Source organism: Panthera tigris, chromosome A1 (genome assembly GCF_018350195.1).
Source record: "Panthera tigris isolate Pti1 chromosome A1, P.tigris_Pti1_mat1.1, whole genome shotgun sequence".
NCBI classification, from domain to species: Eukaryota; Metazoa; Chordata; class Mammalia; order Carnivora; family Felidae; genus Panthera; species Panthera tigris.
Window position 1 is genome coordinate 186525686 of NC_056660.1, and position 25930 is coordinate 186551615.

General features: G+C 41.5%; 1 protein-coding gene across 2 annotated transcripts in view; it reads left to right on the plus strand.

Annotated features, from left to right (window-relative positions):
• The first annotated feature begins 9128 nt into the window (after positions 1–9128).
• Positions 9129–25930, plus strand: part of ATP10B (ATPase phospholipid transporting 10B (putative)) — a 70283-nt gene continuing 53481 nt past the window's right edge. The window contains exons 1-6 of one of the 2 annotated variants that reach the window (XM_042992945.1): positions 9129–9832; positions 11634–11719; positions 15604–15710; positions 19134–19265; positions 22621–22748; positions 24707–24959. In XM_042992945.1, the coding sequence (XP_042848879.1) occupies positions 9815–9832; positions 11634–11719; positions 15604–15710; positions 19134–19265; positions 22621–22748; positions 24707–24959 (724 nt within the window). In that variant the 5' untranslated portion in view covers positions 9129–9814. Of the gene's footprint in view, positions 9833–11633; positions 11720–14457; positions 14472–15603; positions 15711–19133; positions 19266–22620; positions 22749–24706; positions 24960–25930 lie in introns of those variants that run through there. The other variant, XM_042992953.1, reaches the window with a different exon arrangement.

Sequence of the window (25930 nt, forward strand, 5' to 3'; positions counted from 1 at the left end):
AGCTCAGGTCATGATCTCATGGTTCATGAGTTTGAGCCCCACATCAAGCTCTCTGCTTTCAGCACAGGGTCTGCTTAGGATCCTCTGTCCCCCATCTCTCTGCCCCTGCCCCACTTTTGCTCTCTCTGTCTCTCAAAAATAAATAAAAACATTTTTTTTAAAAAAAAGCAGAATCCAAATAAGTCTAAACACTTAGATAAGCTTAACTCTCTTTTATTCGATAGGTTCCCTATTCATCTTTCTTTTTTTGTTTGTTTGTTTTTCTTGTATATTTAGTTCTTGTTGCTGAATCAATAAGATTGTTTGTCCTATGAAATTTCCCATAGTCTGGATTTTGCTGATCGCATTATCTCCCAGTTATGTCATTTAACATGTCTCCCTGTTCATTGTATTTCTGTAAATTGGTAGTTAGAGCTAGTGCCTAAATCTGATTCAGGTTAGATATGTGTTTGTGGGTGGATATGTCACTGTTGCATGAATTGATTCCCTACCATCCTGCACAGGTGACCAATGAGTTTGTCTATTTTAGTATCAATATGCACTCATGGATTTAAACATATTTGATGTGTGTCAAATCAGTGCGTTTGTTATCTTTATTGATTGCCCCATTTTTAGCCAGCGGGACCTTCTTCACATTGGCTCCTGAGCTCTTTTTCATGACCTCAATAGTCTTCAATAGATCTAGTCACTTTTAAGAGAAAATGGTGTTTAGAAATCACAATAAGTACATGTTGAAGGTACATATTGGTATTGGATTGATCATTATTTCTGTGCCATTAAATGGACAGAACTAGGACTTTTTAAAGATTAAATAGATGAGGATTTATGCTGGTACTTGAAATTCAGGACTAGAGGTCTTTACACAACCTCACCAATATTAAATATGTAAGTCCTTCTCCCACATTAGACAAAGTCAATTAGCCTCTGTAGTACGAAGTATACTGTATTTTGATATTTGACAAAAACAATCCTTAGAAGTAGAAAAGGGAAGAATTAGTAATAATTTCAAGATGGGGAAACAATTTCTAAAAGATTAAATCTTATCAAAGATTACTCAGCTAATGCAGGGTTATGCCAAACTTGGAAGGCAATTTGGATGTACCTGATTAATTTTTCCTTTGCTAAAGTAATTCTTAGATCCCTTTACATGTTTATTTCTCAAATAAATACAATTTCACAAATATGAAAATAATGAAACTATACAATTATTTGCAATGATAATAATGAGACCATGATGGACACAACCCTACAAAAAGCTTACTTTTATTTTTTGCAGTCCTCTGACCTTTTTTTGGTGATTCTCCCCTCCAGAGGTCTTCTAAGGCATGAGTGCGTGCGCGGGCATACACACACACACACACACACACACACACACACACACACCACAAACATGGGAGATCCCTTCTCCTTCCCAGTGTTTAGCACTATTTGAAAACTTCTATTAAAAAGTCTTTTTTAGGGGTGCCTGGGAGGCTCAGTTGGTTGAACGTCTGACTTTGGCTCAGGTCATGGCCTCATGGTTCATGGGTTAGATCCTGCTTCCAGTTCTGTACTGACAACTCAGAGCCTGGAGCCTCCTTCAGATTCTGTGTCTCCCTCTGTCTCCGCCCCTCCCCTGCTTGTGCTCTGTCTCGCTCTGTCTCTCAACAACAAATAAATGTTAGAAAACATTTTTAAAAAGCCTTTTTTTAATTTTTGTCCCTTTAGGGCCTTATGAGGAAGCTCTGCTAGGTTATAGGAAAGATATAATCATCTAAAGGTGTTAATAGATGATAGCTTCAAGTTTTCTTCTTTCCCACTGTCTCCCTGCCCCATGATAACATATTGACATTTTGATAGTGGTCTTCACAGTCTTAACCACTAAGGATAACTGTGAGTATTTCAGCCCAATGTGGGAAATATTTGATGCCTCAAAGGAGAACCATACCAATCTAGTATAAGGATTAGTCAAGACTCTTGACTGCATGTGACAGAACCCCAATTCAAAATAGCTTAGACAGAGAATTTATTGAAAGAAAACAGGGTGAATTGGGCCTTAGGGTCATGTCAACCAGAAATTTGGAATCCATCAGTGCAATGCTCATTTTTTTGTCTGTGTTTCTCTCTGTATTTGGCTTTCATCTCTCACAAACAGACCTACACTCACAGCTTCACCTCCTGAGAGGGACTGGGAAAGAGACACAGATTGGTCTGGCTGGTATTATGTACCCACCCCTAGACCAATTAACTCAGGCCAGAGGGAAAGGCATCCTCTGCTTCAACTGTATGGTGGAAATTGGTCTAGGTGCAGGAGAGTTCTGAGCGGCTCAGTAATAAATATCCATTATATAATTATGCTATATACACCCAACTTACTGTTGACCAATTCCTCTATCCTTAAGGAGAAAGGCCTGAGGTCGTCTGTCTCTCTCCCATGCCCCTAGTGTTATTCCCGCTTACAAAACCTTCCTTCCCTATCTGCCTTCTCTCTGCCTCCAGGACATCCTCTGCAATGTACCCAGAGTGAATCTCTCCTTCCTCTGTGCTTCCATAGACTTATCACTCTCAGCAGTAGTGCCTACCTCACTGTGTTTCAGTCAATAAATTCATTTACCCAACTAGTATCTGATTAGATCTGTGCTAGGATATTTTGTTGTTGTTCATGAGAGGTAACACATTATGGTCATCTCTTCTGTGACTAACTTAATATTGAAGTTTCTCAAACCAGAATTCATACTGGTTTTTTTTTTTGTGATCTTCTTTGCCAAAAATATGAGGTACAAAATATTGGATGTCATGTTACTTTCTTTGGTCTCAGTTATCCACAGCAAGAAAAACGGATGCAGAAAAAATTTGCCAGTTTAACACTGTATTCTGTTAAGGCAGCACTGCCCACTTGGTGGCAGATGTCCATATTTCAGGTATCATGTATTCACTCATTGATTCACCAGTGAGTCCTTGAATATATCCTCTGTGCCAGGTGCTATAGTGTTCAGCTGTAAATGAGAGAGAGGCTGTGACTCTATACTCTAACAGGGAATCACAAAGACATTTATTAATAAACAGTCCCACAAACAATTAGTAATTGTTTCCTTTTAAGAATGACAGAAAACATCATTCTTTTCCCAGTATTTTCTTGCCATGTCAAACCCATGCCTTATAGCTTGGAAAGTGTCATAACTTGATTTTGAGATTAAATTTAGTCTTAGCCCTGAATAAGAATCAGAACATTTGTACACTTGAAAAAAGGCCACACAAGACTGTAAGGAATCCTTAGATTGAATCTCCTGCCCACAGCCCTGTAACCCAGTCTGTGTGCTTTGGTGGGAATCTCTTGGGCAGGCAGGGACACACACCCAGGTGATTGCATATGCAGATCATTTCCTCACCCAGAGTCAGAAAGGAAAGTAACTGCCAGTCACTCTGTTGCAGGTTATCTTGAAAAAAACCTCAACCACTGGCCAGGAACAGGAAGGTTATCAAATGCTGGTAACTGTCATTATTTTTCAGACAGAATTCTCAGAAATCAGAGGGTTGCTTATTTGTATGCCAGGAAGGAAACCTCAGTCACCTGGATCAGCAGCTAGGGAGTGAAGAACATTTGATTTGAGCATTCTCCAAACTAATAAGCTTTAAAAAAGAAGTGAAACTTTAAAGAGTATTCTCCTAAGGTTGCATGCGGTATATCTCCTGTGTAGCCCCTGGAAGGCTGTAATCTGTGTATCTGAAACCTGGCTCCACCTCCATGAGCCCTCCACAAAGACTTCGTTCTGCTTTGCCATCCTCTCTCCAGTATGGGGCTGATTTTCTAGTCATCTACCCTGAGGGTCATGTAGAAACAGAGACAGAGCTGCACCAAAGCTTGGTCATCCCTGATTCAATTCTTTTTCACACATGTCCCTGGATCAAAGTAAAAACTCTGTAAATAAGTACATTCTGTGTTTAAGGAAAAAATTTAGCTGACTTCTGTCTCTCTTCTACTAACAGACTCTTTCTTGAATATTTCCTAATGACCGTGGTGGGGTTTCAAAGTGATCTAAAGTATACTTCTTATCCTCTAAGAATTTAAGACTGTGGGTACCTATTTTTTTTTTAATTTAAAGACCCTTTGTGATTATCAAAAATCTTTGAAAACCTTACCCCTCCCCAACCCTCCTACCTGAAAGCAATTGTCCTTTGAGTGTCCATTATTATGAAAATAAAACAAAAAGCTGTGGATTTGGATTTGTAATTTGCTGATCTCAAGAATCCCTGCAGAAATTGGAAAACCATGTGTATGAGACTTATTTTTACTCTGTCTACAGATGGCTTCTTGCTGCATATAGGGATTTGTAGATAAGTTGCAATGTTGAATCTACCAATTGGCTTGTAGAAATGGCTTGGTATTTAACTATTAAAAGTGTAAGATATTACAAGTTCCAAGTGAGTAGTATGGATATTAAGAATTGTCTGTTCAAAGGAAGGAGAGATTGCTATTGTCTGTGGTGGACACATGGGTCCTTAAGAAGTCTAATACTTGAGCTTGGCAATGGAAGTTTAAGAGAATTATCAATATGGAAAACCTGCAAATAAGCATGAAAAAGGCCCAGAGAGGGGCACCTGGGTGGCTCGGTCGGTTAAGCGTCCGACTTCAGCTCAGGTCATGATCTCACGGTCCGTGAGTTCAAGCCCCGCGTCGGGCTCTGTGCTGACAGCTCAGAGCCTGGAGCCTGTTTCAGATTCTGTGTCTCTCTCTCTCTCTGCCCCTCCCCTGTTCATGCTCTGTCTCTCTCTGTCTCAAAAATAAATAAACGTTAAAAAAAAATTTTTTTTTAAACATTTAAAAAAAAAAAGAAAGAAAAAGGCCCAGAGGGTTTTTTTTTCCTGTGGGCAGATAGCATTAAATGCTTACATTAAGGAAAGGACATGTATAAGCTTTAGAATCAGACAAACCTTGGTGCTCATGAGCTGTGTGACCTTGGGCAAGCTACTTAGTACAATCACCACTCAGTTTTCTTTCCAATAAAATGGGACTAGCCTGTCCTGAACTCTCTACAGGAAATCTGGGAAGATCGATTAAGATCAAGTAAATAAGGGGCAGCATTTTGTGAACTGCAATTTCACCAAATAAATAAAAATCATTAGTTTTTAAAGATGGAGATCTATCCATGCAATTGAATAGGCCACTGTTTTTATCAGACTTCTTTTTGCAAGAAGCAGAAATAGTTCTGGCTAACTTAAGCAAAATAGTATCCTTGCAAAAATGTGGTGGGAGGTAGGGTAGAAGGGAAGAAGAAGCACACAGTCTGGCTCACAGAATCAAAAGAAAGTTGAAACCCCAGCTCCCAAAAAAGAACCAAAAAAAGGAAATCTCAGTGCAATGGGAGAGTATTGGAAGAAGCAATTACTTCATGATCTCATTTGTTTTTCCTTCCTTGAGTCATTGCACTCAAGTCAAAGTCCCAGAGTGAGCGAGTCTAATGGGAAGGGCATCCTGACTTAGAATTCATCATTACAAAGCACAGAGGAGAGGTAATTTCTCAAGAGGAAGTCAAAGGATTGTTAAGGAAAAGAGAGCAGATTGGAAGGTGGGTAGCCAGAAGGCAACTATCTACTACAAATAATTTCAAAAACTCATTCATACATTTATATAATCATATTTATTAATCAACTTGAAATTCATTTGTGAAGAACAGTGGAAAATAAGTCTAGGAAAATAAAAGTTGAGGTCAGTGCAGGGGAAATAGCCTATTCTGGCTACTAGAACATATGTCATCCTGTTTGCTAAACCTTGGCCTTCCCAGCGGTCCTTGGGGGATGCAGCTTGTTGGTTCTGAGCCGTAGGTCAGTGAGGATACCTTAACCCCAAAGAAGGGGTTATACATATTTCCATTGATGTACCTGGGATAATCTGGGAGTTTTGAGTTATTTTATGATTGCAATAATTGACTTGTGTCAGAAACCTCTCCCTGGTGGGGCACCTGGGTGGCTCAGTTGGTTATGCGTCCAACTTTGGTTCAGGTCATGATCTCATGGTTCATGAGTTCAAGCCCCACATTGGGCTCTCTGCTGACAGCTCAGAACCTGGAGTCTGCTTCAGATTCTGTACCTCCCTCTCTTTCTGCCCCTCCCCTGCTCATGCTCTGTCACTCTCTCTCAAAAATAAATATTAAAAAAAATAGTGAAGAAACTCTCCCTTCTTTCTGATTCTCACTTTCCCCCATGCCTCATATATAATGGATATTCAATAAATGTTTGAATACATGAATGAATGGATAAGAGACTAGTCTGGCCCATGTTGGAATGTTGGGATCTAGGACTTTATTTTTTTTAATTAGTTGAGCCAAAGAATTTCCTTACAAGAAGTCCTATTCCCATGAATCAAAGTTAAGATTTGTCCCTGGGGCTTTTCCCAATTGTTTTGGGTGATCTTTACAGAGAGGTCTTCCTTTCATCTCTTCATCCATCACCTTTCAATATATACATTCCTAATATCACCCTCTCCAGTACTAACCTTATCTCAACAAGTCTTGGTGGTATGCCTGTTGCCACAAGGTATTATGGGAGATGCCCCAGAGGCAGCTAGCAGGCTATGAGAGGAAGCATAGATTCAGATATGTAAGTGTTAAATGGAGTCATGAGCAGTGTGGTGTGGAAGCACATAAAAAGGAACAATTCTCATTGGCTGGGTGAAAGGGTCTGTGGAGATTTGGGTGGGCTTCACAGAGGAGGTGGCAAAAAAACCCCTCTTGAGTGCTTAAAAAATTAATATATGTATATGTGTATGTATGTATGTATGTATGTATACAATCCTCAAAAGAATGTCCCCTATCTGGGTAGGGTCTTAACCTCTACCCTTTGAAGGTACCCCACTTTAAAATGCAAATATACTTGGAAAAGATAACACATTGCATTGGTTATTAGTTGTGGTCTTTTCTATATATTTTCTACTATATTTTAGACAAGGAATTCACTTTTTTCCATTATCAGTTCCCTTTTATTTTTAACCTTAGCACAGTACATATATTGCAAGGAAACCCCCACCATGCTTATATAATAGACTCCATAGTTTATATAGTATAGAATGATATATGCAGATGTCTCTTATTACAAGTCATTAGGACCCTCCCTCCCCCCAGTCATAAAACCTAACCTTTTTTTTCCAATTGAAGAGAAAGGAAAAAAAATCCTATCATGTCCTCTCCTGATGGACAGATAGGTTAGAGGGTGTTCTCAATCTGGGCAACTTTATATCTCCTTACCCTGAATTTGTTCTAAAGCAATGCTCAGTTCTATGCAGGAAACACTGGGCAATGTCCTTAAACATTTTTGGTCATCACATCTGGCAGAAGGGGAGAGTGCTACTGGTATCAAGTTCTTAAAGACCAGGAATGCTGCTAAAAGTCAAAGAATTATCCAGCCCAAAATGTCAATAGTGCCAAAGTTGAGATACTCTGGTCTAGAAATGCCTTGACCTGCCTACCAACTAGCTGTCTATATAGATCTTAAGAAAAAGGATGAGAGTGAGCCAATGACTCTAAGAAAAACCTTTTATAAAACATAGAAATCTTTTAGAAACAATCAAAAACATTCAATAGAGGCAAATCAAAGGTCAGTATGACAATATTATGTAATTTAGTTTTTTTATGCTTCCTTATTTGACCCACATTAAAAAGGATGATGCTGATCATGATCATGATAATAATGATGATTTCTAGGCATTGGGATTTGCTTATTTTTTTATTAAGATATAAGTCACTTACTAGTTTTAGGTACATAACATAATTATTTCATATTTGTATATACTGTGAAATCACAATAAGTCTAGTTAACATCCATTACCTCACATAGTTATAATTTTTTTTCTTGTGATGAGATCTTTTAAGATGTACTCTTAGCAACTTTCAAATATACAGTACAATATTATTAACTATAGTCTTGCTATACATTGCATTGCATGACTTATTTTTTAACTGAAAGTTTATTATCTTTTGATCCCCTTTACCCATTTCACCCACCCCACCTCTGGCAGCCTCCAATCTGTTCTCTAGATCTATGAGCTCAGTGTTTTGGGGGTTGGTTTTTTAATTCCACATATATGAATTTATTTATTATATCAGATACTTCAATTATAGAAAGTAGGAAAGGAACATAGGAAAGGAAATGGAGCCAAGAGGAGACCTTAAACACTGATCTTTACTTTGTGCATCAAAATAACACCATGGTTTAAGAGAGCAAACCATATGACATCAGAAGTCCTATGGTTAAATCCTGTGTTCTCATTTTGCTATCTGTGTGTCACTGGGAAAATCACTGGATCTCCTTGACCTTAATTCCTTCACTTGTAAAATAGAGATAATAATCATACCTACCTGATAGCATTATTGTGTAATTTAAAGGCAATAGTGTATATAAGATATTTAGTTCGTTCTTGGCACACAGCAAGCACTCAATAAGTGCTGTGGCAAGAACAGTAAAAATAGGAGGACAAAGAGGATTAAACACATCGATGATGGTAACACCAATTGACCATGTCGACAACAATGATGGTAATTAGCTTTGGATTCCAGTGATTTGAGGGGCAGTCATGGTCCTGTTACCAGCCACAAGACAATTGCTTTACTTCAGTCTCCATTTGCACATCTACCAGTTACTGTGAGAACCTAATGACAGGTGCCTGGCACATTGTGTGTGTTCAGAGGAGGTGGGTCTGGCCTGAAGAACTGCAGAGACATACACCTTCCTCTCTGGAAAGGCTTTATCTTTTCCTGGACCCTGATGGCTCCCCAGGCCTTTTTGCTTATTAGTGGGGCTTTCTCAGGTAAAGGGCTGAGTCGGAAAGAAATGTCAGATAGGTAGGCTACATCCGCAAGCTAAAAAGAGCTGTGTGGTAATGAATCAGAAGGGAATCAGAAACTTCTGACCAAGGTCAGAACCTCTGACCAAGGTTAAAATGAGGACCCTCAGGACACCTGGGTGACTCAGTTGCTTAAGCCTTGGGCCCAGATCATGATCTCAGAGTTCATGAGTCCAAGCCTCACAATGGGCTCTATGCTGACAGCTCAGAGCCTAGAGCCTGCTTTGGATATTCTCTCTCTCTCTCTCAATCTCTCTCTCTCTCTTTCTCTCTCTCTCTTTCTCTCTCTCTCTCTCCCCCTCCCCCTCCCCAGCTTATGCTCTGTCTCTCATAAATAAACATTAAAAATAAAAAATAATGACCCTGACAGATTTATAGGGTTTCATATAGTACCCCCCCCCCCATGCCTTCCTATCCTTGGTTCTCCTGGCAGCTGCCTGGAGTGGCTATAGCAAGTCCTTCAGAACAAGTAATCCTGAGAGGTTATCTTGGAAGGTAGCAAGACCCACATGCCCCTCTTCACAGCCCATCTTGAGGAAGGAAGTAGGAAGCCCAGGGAAAAGGTAATTAGAAAGGGCAAAGTCACTTCTCCAGGATAGAGGGAGACAGAGGACCCAAGGCCAGTTCCCAGAAGAAAAAGAGAACATGGGACACTTGAGGAGGAAGGTGACCAGGAAGCCCCAGCTGAGGGACAAGGGACGCAAACTTCACATTGCTGGCATCTGCTGGGTGTGATTAAACAGACACCGCGGACTGACTGCAGCAGGATCATTAGCTCTGAGACCCGCTGCCACTCATACCTGAAATGAGTTTGGATTTAGAAAGCCTGCAATGAGCCGAGAGGTATAGCTCAGAGTGAAGCACACGGCTTAATCAGAGGCATGAAAGCAGCTGACAAATTACAGCGTGATTTGTCATCATCTCAGGACTCGGCAAGTGTTTGTCCCTGAAAGGATCGATACCTGGAGAGAAAAGGACCATATTTTTAGAAACTCCTGGATGGGTAATTTATTTCAAGTGAGTGGAGAGTTTATTTATGTTGGCGCCCCCACAGATCCAATGGACAGTATATTTATACGAAGCCAGAAAATGCTATCATTTCTTCTAATCAATTTGCCCCTTTGAACAGCTGTACCTTGAAGCTTTTGGCAATAAATTCAGCCCCCATGCCGAAAGCTCTACCCAGGAAACCATTTCTAATCCCATCTTTAACACTCCTTCCTTCTACATAGCATGTTACATCTGCTAAAACTTTCCACATGAATTCTATCTTTCCAGACACAAATGAAATGGACAGGGAAGGTGGTGTTAGCCCCAGTCTACAGAGTAGGAAACTGAGGCTTGAGAATTGAAGGGAGTATTAGCCAACGTGGATAGAAAGCAAGATCTCCTCTTCTCCAGTTGTGTCCCTTGCCCCCAACATTGGATTCTAAGATATTGTACAACTAGATAACCTAATGAAAGAGAAATCATGGAGAAAAAGGCAAGAATGTGTCTGAAGTACTTAGCTATAGGAATGTTTACTTGGGCGGGAGGGGGCAGCATGCTGTGCAAGTAGAAAACAAGGGGCCTGCAGTCATACTTGGGTTCAAATCCCAGTGCTGGTACAGCTATGAGCAGCCTACCTACCCTTCTGAGCCATGGTTTTTCCATCCCTAAAGAGAGGATGATTAGTATTCTTCATAGAATAATTATAAATGTAAAAATAAATAATATGTGGGGCATCTGGCTGGTTCAGTCGGTTGAGCATCCAACTCTTGATTTCAGTTCAGGTCATGATCTCACGGTCATGGGATCAAGCCCTGCATCAGGCTCTGCACTGGGTGTGGAGCCTGCTTGGGATTCTTTCTCCCCCTCTCCTTCTGCTTCTCTCTCACTCTCCCTCTCTCTCCCTCTCCCTCTAATATATATTTATATAATGATAGTATGTCCTCCTCACAGCATCTAGAAGAAGCAAGAGTACAGCAAAGCCTGTTTATTAGCTACAGTTTTCACATCATGTTTACAACAGAAAAACAAATTGAAACAATATAACTGTTCTCTAGTGAAATGGTTAAATGAACATGGTGGCATTCATACACCAGGTTTCTATCCAGGTGTTAAGATGTATAAAAAATTTAAGATGTAAAAACTTTCAGTTTATATGAACACCATCTCATCTTCCAAAATCCATAAATGTGTGCACATTATAGATGTATGTGTTTTGTACAATTTACACACACACACACACACACACACACACACACACGTATATATGTATTTTAACCCTGGAAGTATTATACACACAAGAATATTAATTCTGGTTACCTTTAGGTGGTGTGATTTATAATCTCTTTTTTATTACTTCTGTGCTGTCCGATGTGGTAGCCACCTGCCACATGTAGCTATTTAGCTTTAATTAAAATTAAATAAAATTTCAAAATCGATTTCTCGGTCCTATTTCCACATTTCACCAGGTACACATGATTAGTAGCTTCCACATTGGGCAGTGAGGATTTAGGACACACCCATCATCGCTGTGAGCTCCGTTGGGCAGTGCTGGTCAGGAAACTCAAACCCAGGACTGCCAGAGAAATGTGAGCCAGGCAGGAGCCTCCCTCTGCCCTACATCTGACTTTCTAGCATTTTCATTGCACCTACTTCCTCCTTCTTAATGAGGATTTCACTTTTCTTCTCACATTTTATAACTCTTGCAGTGTGACAAAGCAGGGATTACCTTATTCACAGTGCTTCTAACAGTGATTAGCTCTCCTAGTGATCCTATTAAAACTGGATTCCTCTGAATTAATAACCTCATGGTGATCTCTCTCACACACAGGAGGCACAGTTCGAACCCGAATGTTTCTGCAACACCATCGTGTGTGAGAAACCCAACAACCACCTCAACAAGTTTAAGGGTTATATGTAAGTATCTAATGCCCCTGTGCTGCTGGAAACATTTGTTCTTGAAATGGCCAAAGAGAGAAGCATTGGGGTCCTGAGGATGTGTCTTGCTTTTTGCCTTAAAGAAATGCTAGGGGCACCTTGGTGGCTCAGTTGGTTAAGTGTCCAACTCTTGATTTCGGCTCAGGTCATGATCTCACGGTTTGGTTCCTAAGACTGATTCCTAGTTGGATCTGAGCTGACAGTGCGGAGCCTGCTTGGGATTCTCTGCCCTTCCGTTGCTCGTGCTCTCTCTCTCTTTCCCTCTCAAAATAAATAAGTAAACATTTTAAAAACTGCTAGAGAAACCTAAATTGGGAAACTTTTCCTACTGTTTGTTTTTTTTTTTTTTTTTTTTTTTTTTTTTTGCCAGCATGGCAGTTAATTATCTTGCAGGGTTAAATTTAACAATCAGACTACACTCTCAGGAAAAGCTAGTATGACGTCATTAAGGTCAGTTTTCTAAAAGAGCTTGTATCACATCACAGGTAAGAACAGGGACTTTTTAGTTTGACAGACTTGGCTTTGAGTAAATTAACCTCTCTGGGTCTTGGTTTTCCTATCTGTTAAATAAAGATTCTGAGATCTACATCATAGGACTTTTCTAAGAATTAAGTTATCACATGAGAAGCCCTTAGCACAACAACTAGCACAGAGTAAACACTCAGTTAATGGTGGCTGCGCTGTTGCAATTGTTATTCTTATGCCTCAACTTTGGTTTGGCCTCAGAATCTTACTGTGTTTCTGCTCCCACATCAGACTACTTCATGCAGAGAAAGACCAAAAACAAGCAGTGGTAACAGATGTGAATACATGCCCTTATAATAGCCTTTAGAGTACTTACACGGGACATCACCTCATTGAATCTGTACAACCATCCAAGGAAATGAGTATTATGATCTCCATTTTTCAGATAGGGAATCTGATGATCTGAGGCTTTTCCATATAGACCCAAAGGTGCACAATAGGTACCAGACAACACCAGGACTTAAATTCAGGTCTTTCAACTCCAGTGTGTTTCCTCTTGTTGTGCAGAACAGAGCTCTGCTTGATAAGGGAAACTCTTGACCAAGCAAGTCTGGAATGAAGCTTAAGTAGACTTCTTAGAAGGCAGATGTCTGTGCTTTCTCTCCACCCACATTTTCTCAGGCGTGTATGGGATGTCATGAAGAGCAGTATGAGAGGGGAAAGAATAAGAACAATACAAGATAACCAGCAGCTCTTAAACACATATTATTTCCAAACACACAGAACAGATGGAGACAGGCAGAGAAGGGCCTGAGCTCCTGGCAAAGAGGAGAATTCGTTGCAGACATCTGTTCAGGTAGAGCTTGCCACCTGCCCCAGCAAAGAGGCCCTCCCTCATGCTGTGGTTTGTGGATTTGATTCATCCCAAGTCAGCTGTGAAACATTCTCTTGTTAGAATCAAAAGAATTACAAATCAAGGGCGCCTGGGTGGCTCAGTCAGTCAAGTATTAGACTTCAGCTCAGGTCATGATCTTGCAGTTCATGGGTTCAAGCCCCACGCTGGGCTCTATGCTGACAGCTCAGAGCCTGAAGCCAGCTTTGGATTCTGTGTCTCCCTCTCTCTCTCCCTCCCCTGCTCATGCTCTCTCTCTCTCTCTTTCAAAACTAAGTGGACATTAAAAACAAATAATCCAGTGAAGAAATGGGCAGAAGACATGAATAGACATGTCTCTAAAGAAGACATCCAGATGGCCAACAGGCACATGAAAAGATGCTCAATGTCACTCCTCATCAGGGAAATACAAATCAAAAACACCCTGAGATATCACCTCACTCCAGTCAGAGTAGCTAAAATGAACAAATCAGGAGACTATACATGCTGGCGAGGATGTGGAGAAACGGGAACACTCTTGCACTGTTGGTGGGAATGCAAACTGATGCAGCTGATGTGGAAAACCGTGTGGAGGTTCCTCAAAAAATTAAAAACAGGTCTACACTATGACCAACCAATAGCACTGCTAGGAATTTACCCAAGGGATACAGGAGTGTTGATGGACAGGGGCACTTGTACCCCAATGTTTATAGCAGCACTTTCAACAATAGCCAAATTATGGAAAGAGCCTAAATGTCCATCAACTGATGAATGGATAAAGAAATTGTGGTTTATATACACAATGGAATACTACGTGGCAATGAGAAAGAATGAAATATGGCCTTTTGTAGCAACGTAGATGGAACTGGAGAGTGTTATGCTAAGTGAAATAAGTCATACAGAGAAAGACAGATATATGTTTTCACTCTTTTGTGGATCCTGAGAAATTTAACAGAAGACCATGGGGGAGGGGAAGGAAAAAAAAAAGGTTAGGGAGGGAGGCAAACCATGAGAGACTCTTAAAAACTGAGAATAAACTGAGGGTTGATGAGGGGTGGGAGAGAGGGGAAAGTTGGTGATGGGCATTGAGGAGGACACCTGTTGGGATGAGCACTGAGTGTTATATGGAAACCAATTTGACAATAAATTTCATATTTACAAAATGCAAATGGAAATCACTCTGTGATTCCATGCAAGTTAGTGGGGAACCCTAGTGTTGGAAAAATGCATGAGGGCTGGTATCTGTGGCCTGGGTTTTTGAGTCCTAGGATATCCCATGTACTAGGTGTGCAAACTTGGAAAATTCTCTCACCCTCTCTGGGCTTTATCTTTTTCACAAGGAAGGATAATCACCCTGCTAACTTCCCAGAGCTATCAAGAATCAAATAAAATGATGTAAGTAAACTTAGGTTATAACTACTGTAAGGAATAGTTGGCATTAAAAGGCATATTGAGTGGCAGTATAGCACTTTAGAGCCAGACTTTGTGGACTTGAATCCCTATTCTGCCATTTACTAGCTTTATGATCTTGCCTCAGTTTCTCTGTCTATAAAGTGGGTATGATAACATAACCTATCTTACAAGGTTGTCATGACGATTAACTGAGTTTGTAAATGGAAAACAATTATAACTGGACCTAGAGAAATGAAGCATTTAAGAACTGAACAGAGAAAAGCCCTACAGGTTCAGATTACTATTTTTTTTGTTCCTCCTAATGTTTTGGGGAAGTTATATTTAAATGACCTGAATATCCCCAAGGAAGAGCATTAGGATCGAGTAAGGGCCAGATCCCAAGTAATAACAGGTGTTGGTTGGCCTCAGAAGTTTCTGGTGAGAGGTGGAAAACTGCCATGCACCTGAGGCTAGAGCAGAGAAAGAGCTCTCCCTCTGCTTTAAGGAGCTGCCTCCCATACACTACACAGAGGGCCACGTCCACCTCCTTGGAGGTCTGTTTATTTCACAAGAGACTGAGCAAGAGGAGGGTGATACAGGAGAGAGGCGTGTGAGAGATTTAGCTCCAAACAAGAGGAGCTTTGCCATCTCACAGTGTGAGAAATGGGGACTGTCTGGTGACTTTGATGTTGACAGACTTGCACATTGAACTTGTGCCATCTGGTCCCAGCTGTGGGGTGAGAGTGAGCAGGGAACACTGCCTGAGGAAACACAGCACAATCTTTGTAGGGCCACAAGCCAGTTCCCACACTGTGTCCCAAAAATTGTTTTGAGTGAGAAATCTGAATCAGCCAAGGCTTTTTCAGCAGAGCTCTGACTTGAAGGTGGGTGAGTGATGATTTCCAGAGGAATGGATAATCCCCTTGTAATGGTCCAGTCCCCACCAGGACTCCCAGGAGCAGTGGAGTTTGCACTTGAACATGAAGATTAGACACAAAGTTAATAATGTCCACCGCTCTTCTGAAAATGAGACTGGAGAGAGGTCGAGTTCACTCACCACTTCTAGTTTTACGACACTAACCAGTGACAGCATAGAGAGGCCACCAAACCACTCTCCATATTTCCTCATCCCCAGGGAGCATCCTGACCAGTCGAGGACCGGCTTTGGCAGTGAGAGTCTTCTGCTTCGAGGCTGCACCATCAGGAACACCAAGGTGGCTGTTGGCATTGTCATCTACGCAGGTCATTGACTTATCTTGTGGTTTCCCCTTATCCTCCCCCCTCTTTGTCTTCCAAATCCATCTTCCATTAGTGGGAATTCACATTTATAAGTGGTACAAGAAACTTCCCATTTCTCAGCTAAGCAAAGAGAGGCTAGAATCCTAACAGCTCACTCCATCTACAAGAAATATATTTAGATTCCAAGCTAACACCACTCATCTGAACAGAAAGAGAAATTCATACTTATTCACCTCGAATGGTGTTTTAACACTAACTAAAGGCAGGAAAAAGAGTGTATCTTGAGCCAAACTTAACAACTCCACCTTTTTGTGAGAAGTGTGATGAGTTTCCTCATCTATGCAATGGCAAGAACATTTGGCTCAGACTCATAGCATACTCATGATGATAAAATGACCCAACATAGGAAAAGCACCCAACACTGTGTCTTAACAAACTGAATTCTCAGTGGGTTTTAGTTGTTGCATATACAATTATGCATTTATTATTATCTTTATTCATTTTGAGGTGCTCTAGTTCTCCTTTATGCTTTGATTTTGCTTTCCAATGGGGAAAAAAAGATAACATTCACAGTGAATCTGAAGTCTGAGGGTGCAGTCTTGGGACTGCTATATCCCTCCTACTTCGTGTCCAGCATTCAATTGGGGCTCCATCAATTTCTTTTCTTATATGAACAGCTTCAGACTTCTTCCACAGAGAAAACACAGTCTCCCTTGAGTGTCTACCTTCATTGGAAGATCCTAGAACATGTTTTCCTGGGTCTTCGACTCCCTAGGATGTCTTGATATATTTTGCTTGTTCATTATTTTCCTTGATGTGATTTGTTTCAGAATTCATAGAACTCCACTTTTGATGGACATGGAAGGGAATTTAAGATGCTAAGATTCACTTTTTGGGACTGTCAAAGAAAAATAGATCAAGGAAAAATAATGTCCCAATATATCTAGCTTTACCTAACTTGGTGGAGGCTGGTTGTGCATGTCAGTTCAGGTAACTCTTTTCGAGGGTCTTTGGCAATGGAGTTCAATGCCATCTGGTGGACCTACTAAAGATGAACTCCCCCCCCAAATGTCCACCCCTCCAAAAAACCTCTGGTCACTTTTCTGCCTGATCAGAAGCAAACTCTGAGTGGGTGATGGATGTGGTAAATGAGGGGGCAGAGTTGGAAGAGAGTGAATCATGACTCTGAGGAGTCAGGCTGCCTGGGGGTGAAATCCACTCACTGGATGCATGTTCCTGAACATGATGGTTAAGCTTTCAACACAAGGAGACTAATAGTTCCCACCTTATAGGGTTATAAAGTTCAAATGAGATTGTCTGTGAAAAGGGGTTTAACACAATGACTGGCATATATTAGGCTCTCAAAAATTGTGAGCAAAAATGGTACTAAGTGTTTTTAGTGTAATTGTCTACAGCAAGGGGTTCTCCACCTTGGCACTATTGAAATTTTGTTCTAGATTGTTCTTTGTGGTCAGGGGCTGTCTTGGGGAATGTTTAGCAGAATCCCTGGTATCTAGATGCCATTAAGATGTGACAACCCAAAATTTCTCAAGACATTGCCACATGTCCCCTGGGAGATAAAATCACCCCTGGTTGAGAACGACTAGTCTAGAGTCATATTTTCTCCTCTGATTATATGGATGGAAAAAATAGAAGCACCTCAGAGACAAAAAAGGCCAAAGTTAGCCTTCCAGAAGAAAGAGATACAATGTAGAGGTGTTTGCTCCTCACGCCAAACATTTGAGCCCCTACTGTGTTTAAGGATGTAATTTGTGTACTTTGTGTATATTAATTCACTCTCCTACCCCAACATACCCACAACTATTATCTCTCATTCTGAAAATGAGGAATTGAGGTACAAAGGGATTAATTCACCCAAGGTCATTTATCTCCTGAGATTAATTCCTTATAACCTAATGTCAAGTATCTGCAGGGCCAAGCCCTGTCTGATTCTGGAGACCACATTCCAACCATTATACCATGCTACCTCCCCTATGAACCCAATGTTTTCCAGGAGAACAGAGGAATCTCAGAAGGTGAGAAGCAAGATGGGTGGAAAGGGTGCTCTGAGGACCCCTTACATGGGGTGAGCCTGAAGGTAGGAAGGCCACAGTGCCTTCAGTGCAGTCATCCTGTGCTCATTGTCCTGTGGAAATCCCCCCACAACTACAGGGACTGGAGTCTGGTTAATAAGCCCAGAGTTTCCTCACTCCTACTGTTTTGCTGCCACTTTAAATCCACCAGGCAACCAGCTAAACAGCATTAAAGCCATTCACTGCTGGAGCTGATGTATTGGTTTTCTTTAATTTTGCACAGCAAATATGTGGTGTTTTTTAATTTGCTGAGGAATACAGCATGGTGGTTAAGTTTAGCAGCCCCAAAGGACTGTCTAAAGACAGTCTCAGTTTGGCTCTCAGCTCTTAGCTGTATGGCCTGGGTAACATGGGTTGGTGGAAGGAGAAAGAGAATGGGAATCAGAATCCTGGGTTCTCAGTATGGCTCTGATGTTATGGCTTATTTCCTTTGGGCAAGTCCCTTCTACTGACTGGTCCCCAGTTTCCAACTGGAACAAGGGTGACTTAGATGAGATTGGTACGTTTCAAATTTGTTGTCCTCTCTTTGAACAAAATTTTATGCAGAACTCTAAGATAGGCATGGAGCAGCTCAAGGCTAATGCTGCGGTGGAGGCCCTTACCACTCTTGCACAAGTGAAACCAACACCTTAGGCTAAGAAGCACATAGAAAACTACTGGCCTCAGACACTGTCCTGTCACAGGGCCTTGGCATGTACTGTTCCCAAGCCTAAAACCCTGTTCTCCCAACTCTTCTTTCTCCCTTAAGGTCTTCCTTATATGTCACCTCCTCTGAGAAGCCTTCCCTGACCATGTTCTCTAACACCATCTCTTATTTACCAGCCCATTGCTTATTTCATGGGACTTATTACTGGCTATAATTATTTATTTGTTTTCTTGTGTGTGTATTTTCACCAAAATGTGAGTCATCTGTCTCATCCTTGTATCCTACCATTAGCCTGTAACAGTGCCTTTGTGCAAATTAGAAAAAAATAGCCCTTCCTCCAGAGAGCTTTCTGTCATTTGCATAAATTTATCCTAATAAACCTACAAATCTATGACAACTTAAAAAATGAGGGGTGTTTCTAGAGTTGTGCTGTATACAACCTGTACATAGTAGCTTTGTCAGCACATACCACAGCGTCTGGTGCGTAGGGGATGCTCAGTAAAACACGTGGTAACAAATTGTGTAAGGCCTCTACAGCTGTTCTCAGCAATCTCCCTGAGGCAGAAAATATTTAGGTTAGAGGATGAAGCCTCTTTTCTATTATAAGCTCTTGGAAGAGGTAAAGACATGATCCAGGCCAGAGAAAAACAGAAGCTAAAGGACTTACTACGTCATTTTCTTCCAAAGGCCATGAGACAAAAGCCATGCTGAACAACAATGGCCCACGATACAAACGCAGCAAGATAGAGAGGCGCATGAACACAGACATCTTCTTCTGCATTGGGCTCCTCTTCCTCATGTGCCTCGTCGGAGCTGTAGGTATGGAATGTTCGGAAAGAACAAGACCACAATAATCTTCTGTTTCTTTAGGCAAGTTGTTTCTTTAGGCAAGTTGTTTCAGCTCTCTGAGCCTCAATTTCCTCATCTACAAAAAAGAACTAATAAAAAATAAGTCCTATCATGTATTTGAATAGGATATCAATTGAATAAAATGTTTGTGAAAATCTACATGCCTATATAATCTAAATATTAGGAATATCATCTGTTGTTTATTTCTCTGGGAAATACTAATTAAACCTAGGCACTCTCTCAGAATAAAAGAATAAAAAGATGTATCAGTATAAGGACTGGTCCTCAAAGAGCTCATAGTTTATCAGGAAGGAGTCCAACTGTGAACAGGATTGATAACAATTTGTCCTACACATTGAAGACTGCAGAGAAGTACTGTATTAGTTTTCTATTGTTCCTATAAAACCACAACACAAACTTAGCAGTTTAAAACAACATTTGTTTATTCTGTTATAGCACTGGAGGTCAGAAATCCAAAATTAATTTCACTGAATTAAGGTCAGGGTGTCAGCAGGGCTTACCCCTTCTGGAGGCTATGAGGGAAGAATCTGTCCCTTGTCTTTTTGACATTCTAGTGATTCCTTTCTCTTTCTTCATAGTGCATTACTCCAATCTCAGCTCACATGTCCTTCTCCTTTTTCTATAGTAATATCTCTCTTGTCTTCTTTTTTATAAGGACATTTGTAACTACATCTTTGGGCCCATCTGGATAATCAAGGATACTCTTCCCCATCTCAAGACCTTTAACTTAAATCACATATGCAAAGCCCCTTTTGCCATATAAGATAGCATATTGAGGGGCACCTGGGTGGCTCAGTGGGTTACGTGTCTGAATCTTGATTCTGGTTCAGGTTATGATCTCATGCTTTGTGGGTTCCAGCCCCGCATTGGGCTCTGTACTAATGGTGCAGAGCCTGTGGGATTCTCTGTCTCCCTCTCTCTCTGCCCCTCCTCTGCTTATTCTCTCTCTCTCTGTCTCTGTCAAAATAAATAAATAAACCAAAAAAAAGATATATTGATGGGGCTGGGGAATTAGGATGTGGGCTTCTGGGGAGGCTATTATTCACCCTACTATTGGTAATATGAGAGCATCAGGGGAGGAGGTCTTCCTGGAGGAGGTAGACAGAGCTGATTCCTGAATGCAGTAGGTGTTCATCACAGGAGGTAGGTGGTAGAGGCAGAATGGGCAGGAAGCTTTAAAAAGAGAGAAGTTACTCTTAGCCCTGGAAACAGCACAAGCAAAGCACAGAGATAGGAAGAAGAATCATTTTATGCAGAGAAGCATTTGACTGTTTGGCGTGGCAAGAGCAAAGCCAACCATGGAGACCTGATTAGAACCAGGCTGTGACCAAGTTCTACAAATGCTGAGTGTGGGAAGCTGCAGGAGGTATAGACATTGGTAATCTCAGCCATTTAAAGTTGATTCTCAGAGGGCAAAGAGGACACTTGCTGTTGCCCGCTTTCTCTAAGAATGGCCCTCAAGACCCTAAAGGAACCCTCCCCAAAAGAACGAGGGACATTCAAAAGGAAACACTTATGTGCTGGCTCCAGAACCACCCCCCCCCCGCCCCGTTGACCCCAAAACAGTGGGCAGCAATTGTATTTGCTCTTTATTTGCCTTGGTTGGAAATTGTGTCCATTGCAGTTCTTGGAAAATCATGACTGAAAGGCTAAGACCTCCTAGACCTCAGAGAGATTTTGTGTGCCACCATGGTGAGGACAATGGGATTTAGCTTTGTGAGTAGCCTGCAGTTTTTAACTAATACGCTTCCCAGTTGTGTCTAATGGCACTCCAGGTGAGTGTCGCCCACAGCTGGAAGGAGAACACCTGGAGGGCCAGGGAAGCAGGCAAACAAAACCATCCCCATGTGGCCACCTCATGTCCTCAGAGACACTGCAGGAACTGTTGCCTCTGCTTCAGAAAAGGCTTTTCAGGGAATGTCCGAGCTGGAAAGGACATTTGAGATCATCTCACTGTGTCTCCAGAGAAAGGAAGTTAATGATTAAAAGGTCACACAGTGAGATAAGGTATAGGCAAATAGAATCTACTTGGCAGATGGCCCAAAATAATAAATAAATTGAGAAAGTAACAGGAAGGGGCAGAATTGTATGCTGAGAATCAAGACTCATACACAGTGACAGGCCTCTGGTGGCGCCTAATTAAAGCACAGCCCTTGCTGTGAAAGCTCTCTAGTGAGTGCCATTTCCAGAGTTCTCTATCACCTGCTTACTTGGATTGTGTCAGGGTAGTGTTTCTTTTTTCTCTGCCCAGAATGCCCTCCTCAGGCATTTCTGATCACCTTATACCTTCCTTCCTGGTCTCCAGGACACCTCAAGGACTCCTCCTCTGTGCAGCCTTCCCTGGCTTCCCCTGAAGACCTGAAGACCAATGGTCCTTACTCTGAGTCATGTATTTGGCCCTTGGTCATTTGCCCTATAAAATTACCTTCAAATAACCTCATGTCAGTAACTCCCCTTTCTTCAGCCATATATAAAGGCATTGGGGCCAGCCTCTAACGTCTTGGGCAAAGAAGCATCTTGGGGGCAGGGTACATCCGTTATATCTTTAATCCCCTGTAGTTCCTACCCTGGGGCTGAGAGCATTATACACACTCAGTCTATTTTCATAATAACCCTACAGAGGAGGTATTATTACTAATTGGCAGATGAGAACACTGAGATTCAGAGAGCTCTGAAGCACTTCCTCACATGACAGATCCCTGTCTGCAGGCAAGGAAATGGGGCTTGCTGTGCATTTGCAGATGCTCTGTGTAGTACCTCTCACAATCTGTGGGATTTGTCCCTTTACATCTGGCCTCTGGATTTTTAGCTACCTGCTCAAAGACAAGAACTGAGATTGACTCCTTCCTGAATTAATAAATGGATAGGTGGGTGGATGGATGAATTGTGAAAGGGTGGATGTGTAGATGGATAGATGGGTATGTGCATGGGGGAAGGAGAGGGCCCAGCATACAGGTCTGTTAAGATCCCCGACCATGCACTTTCTGCCACACAACTAAAAAGAACCGTGTTCCCTTTTCTCTTTCCAATCCTTATATAACATGACTTCATCAAAATATAGGTAATCCCAATGCTAGTCTCCTCCAGGTAAGACAGACTTTAATGTCTATCAAGAGATTGAAATGTAGGTTATGTGAAGGACCACTTTAGATGAATACTCACACACTAGGACTAGGATGTAAAGAATAAGAATGGGTTCCTCCAAAGCACACTCATTTCCAGGAATATATTAAGGACTACTATAATAGACCAATTTAGAATTAATTAAGGATTCTGCTTCATCTCTGATTTTGCCTCCTCTCAGGTCACAGCCTCTGGAATGGGACCTTTGAAGAACACCCTCCCTTTGATGTTCCAGATGCCAAGGGCAACTTCCTTCCCCTTGCCCTTAGGGGCTTTTACATGTTCCTTACAATGATCATCCTGCTCCAGGTAGGAAGCCTTCCTTAACTAGGGGCTCAAAAAGACCTGTGGCCAATACTCACTCAATTTTGTGAAATAAAGAAAAATAAAATTAAAAAAATAAATTAGTTAAAAACTGGCTGACTCAATTAGTTAAACATCCAACATTGGTTCAGGTCATGATCTCACAGCTCATGATTTTGAGCCCCACATAGGGCTCTGTGCTGACAGCTCAGAGCCTGGAGCCTTCTTCAGATTCTATGTCTCCCTCTCTCTCTGCTCTCACTCTCTCTCTGCTTTCCCCCCGCTCATGCTCGCATGCATTCTCATTCATTCTCTCTCTCTCTCTCTCTCTCTCTCTCTCTCTCTCTCTCGCAAATATAAATAAACATTTAAAAATTTTAAAAAAAGAAAGAAAAATCAGTGCTGGACCCAGGAAAGAACTAACTGAACTAAGATGAGAATATGGTCATTGCTTTCTTGTGGGTCTTTGAAAGTACTCAAATTTGGGACAATGTCAGGGCCAGCCCTACCTTGTGGAAGGAACCTTGACCCAGATAATAGTGGACAAAAATATTTATCAGGCTTTACTGCTTAAGAGTAAGATTACAATAGTGATCCAAGTATACCTGTACCTTTGCCAGATATAATAGAACAGGTAAAATCCTAATGACCTTGGGACAGAAGAAGATAAAATAGCCCAGAGAACTACAGGGAACTGTCAATCCCCAAGCATGGGAGAAAGGAACCACAGGTTAGTGTTTTAGCATCAAATAGACTGAGAGGGAAAAAACACAACTGGCCCTGTAAAGAAAAAAAACACAAAAGCATAGAGCCACCTACAAGAAAGGGGCAGTAAGGAATAAAAGGATGAATAAATTCTTCAGACTCTGTAAGAAATTACAGTCGGTGAAAAGATGAAGTTGCAGTTTTGTTTTATGAAGCTCCATTTACATTCAATTTCTTGCAGTATTTGAGGGTGTTTTATTGTCCTCTTAAAGGTGAACTTTTTCAGTCATTAGTTCATTCATTCATTCAGCAGAGCAATGCTTTTTAAATGTGAGTTGAGTCATACCCTTCCTTTGCACAGAACCATCCAACGGTTTCACAATCCACTCAAATCCACAGTCCTTATGGCAGCAAATGAGGCCCTATGTGATTTGGCCCCTGACTCCCTCATCTCCTAGCCAACTCCTGCTCATTCATACCAGGCCTGCTTACTCTTACCCCTCAAATACCCAGCCCACTCCCACTGCCCAGGCTTTGCCCACAGTGCTCCTCTTCCCACAGATAAGTTTCTGGTTCACACCCTCATTTCTTCAGGTCTCTGCTCAAAGGTGATCATTTATAAAAGAGTCCCTCCCAGCCACCTTCTACCCTCTTGATTTTTCTCTTTCAATGCCTGATATATATTTGTTTACTAGAATATGAGGTTTTCAAGGCTAGGGATTTTTTTTCTGCTCACTGCCATCTTCAGGACCTAGAACAGGATCTGACACATGGCAAGCACTTGATAGATATTAGGTATTTAATCAGTGGACAGTAATCAACAATGGGTCTGAATACGTTTAAAAGTGAGTGGCAGCCACTGGTGGCATAGAGATCTGAGGGGTGTCAGGAAACTGTGGACAGAGGCACTAGAGCTCCTCATCCCCTAACCACCCAGGCACCCAGATGAGTGCCTACTCCAAACCAGATCTCCCTTATTAAAGAAGGCACATACTTTTTGACTTTTTAAATACAATTTATTGTCAAATTGGCTTCCATACAACACCCAGTGCTCATCCCAACAAGAGGCACATGCTTTTCAAATGCCCCTAAGAATTCTTAGGGAGGGATGAAGTCATTGACCTTTAGTTTCTCAGAGAAAGTCTATGAGGTAAGCTGACCACAGCTTTCCATTAAATGCCTTCACTGCTCACTGGTGAGAGTTCTAAGACTTGGAACTAGCCTGCTCTCTGACACAGTGGGAATCAATCTCTCCACAGGTGCTGATCCCAATCTCCCTGTATATATCCATTGAGCTGGTGAAGCTTGGGCAAATCTTCTTCCTGCAAAATGACCTTGACCTGTACGATGAAGAGACTGATTTGTCCATCCAGTGTCGAGCCCTCAACATCACTGAGGACTTGGGCCAGATCCAGTATGTCTTCTCTGACAAGACGGGGACGCTGACTGAGAACAAGATGGTGTTCCGGCGTTGCACTATCATGGGCAGCGAATATTCTCACCAAGAAAATGGTACAAGGATTCTCAGGGGCTTTCACCACTCTTTCTAAATGAATCACTCTGCTCTCCTAAAAGAATGGTAATGAAAGACATTTCCCTGGTTCCCCACAGTTTTTCCTGGTTCTGTGGCAGGTTGCTTCTTATAGCCCTGTGGGCTTCCTTGTCCTAGATCAGTGCTGTTTTTATCACCCGTAAAGTTTCCTTTGTTCACAAAGGCCATCAGTGATCTCCTGTGTGGTAGCCCTCCAGTCAGTCTTTGGTGCCATTTACACACAGGATTTCTATCTGTCAGGAATGGATTGGGGATATGTCCAAATTGTGTACCCATTATACAGCCAAGTTTTAAGAATTTGGGGGGTCACTTTACCTGACATGCAAGACAGCCTCAGTGTAGGTACATGGTCAGATTCAATACATCCAGGAAAAGCCTTCCATGTTAACTCATCTCTTGGATTTTTACTGAGGGAGAGCTTCAAGTTGGGAGGTGTGGCTGAATAATGCCTGAAATGTCATCATGCATGAACTAAAGCTGGCCTGTAAAGCTGACCTGATTTTCTCAGCAACCCTCTGCCATCATCACCACACACTGCCCACACTTTCTAACTAAAAGAAGGAGTTTCAAGAGAGCAGCATTCATTCCTTTGAGTGAAAGGAACAGAGAAGAAGAAAGCAGGAGATACTATGGGGAGCCCAATCACCTTTGCCATGTTGGTAACCATTTACATGGGAGCTTCTGATCTCTTTTTAATAATAATAACAACTACCATTACCAGTACTTAGAGTATTCTGATCACTTTGACACATTATTTCATTAAGTCTTCAAAATAACCCTATGATAGGTATTTTTTTAAAACCCCTAATTGAGGAAATAGAGGCACAGGTTTAGTCAAAGCTCAGTCACCTAGCTAGGAAGTAGTAGAGTCGGATTTAAATCTGTGCAATTTAGTTGCACCCTTCCCTCTCCAGTCAAGGTAGTCCAGCTG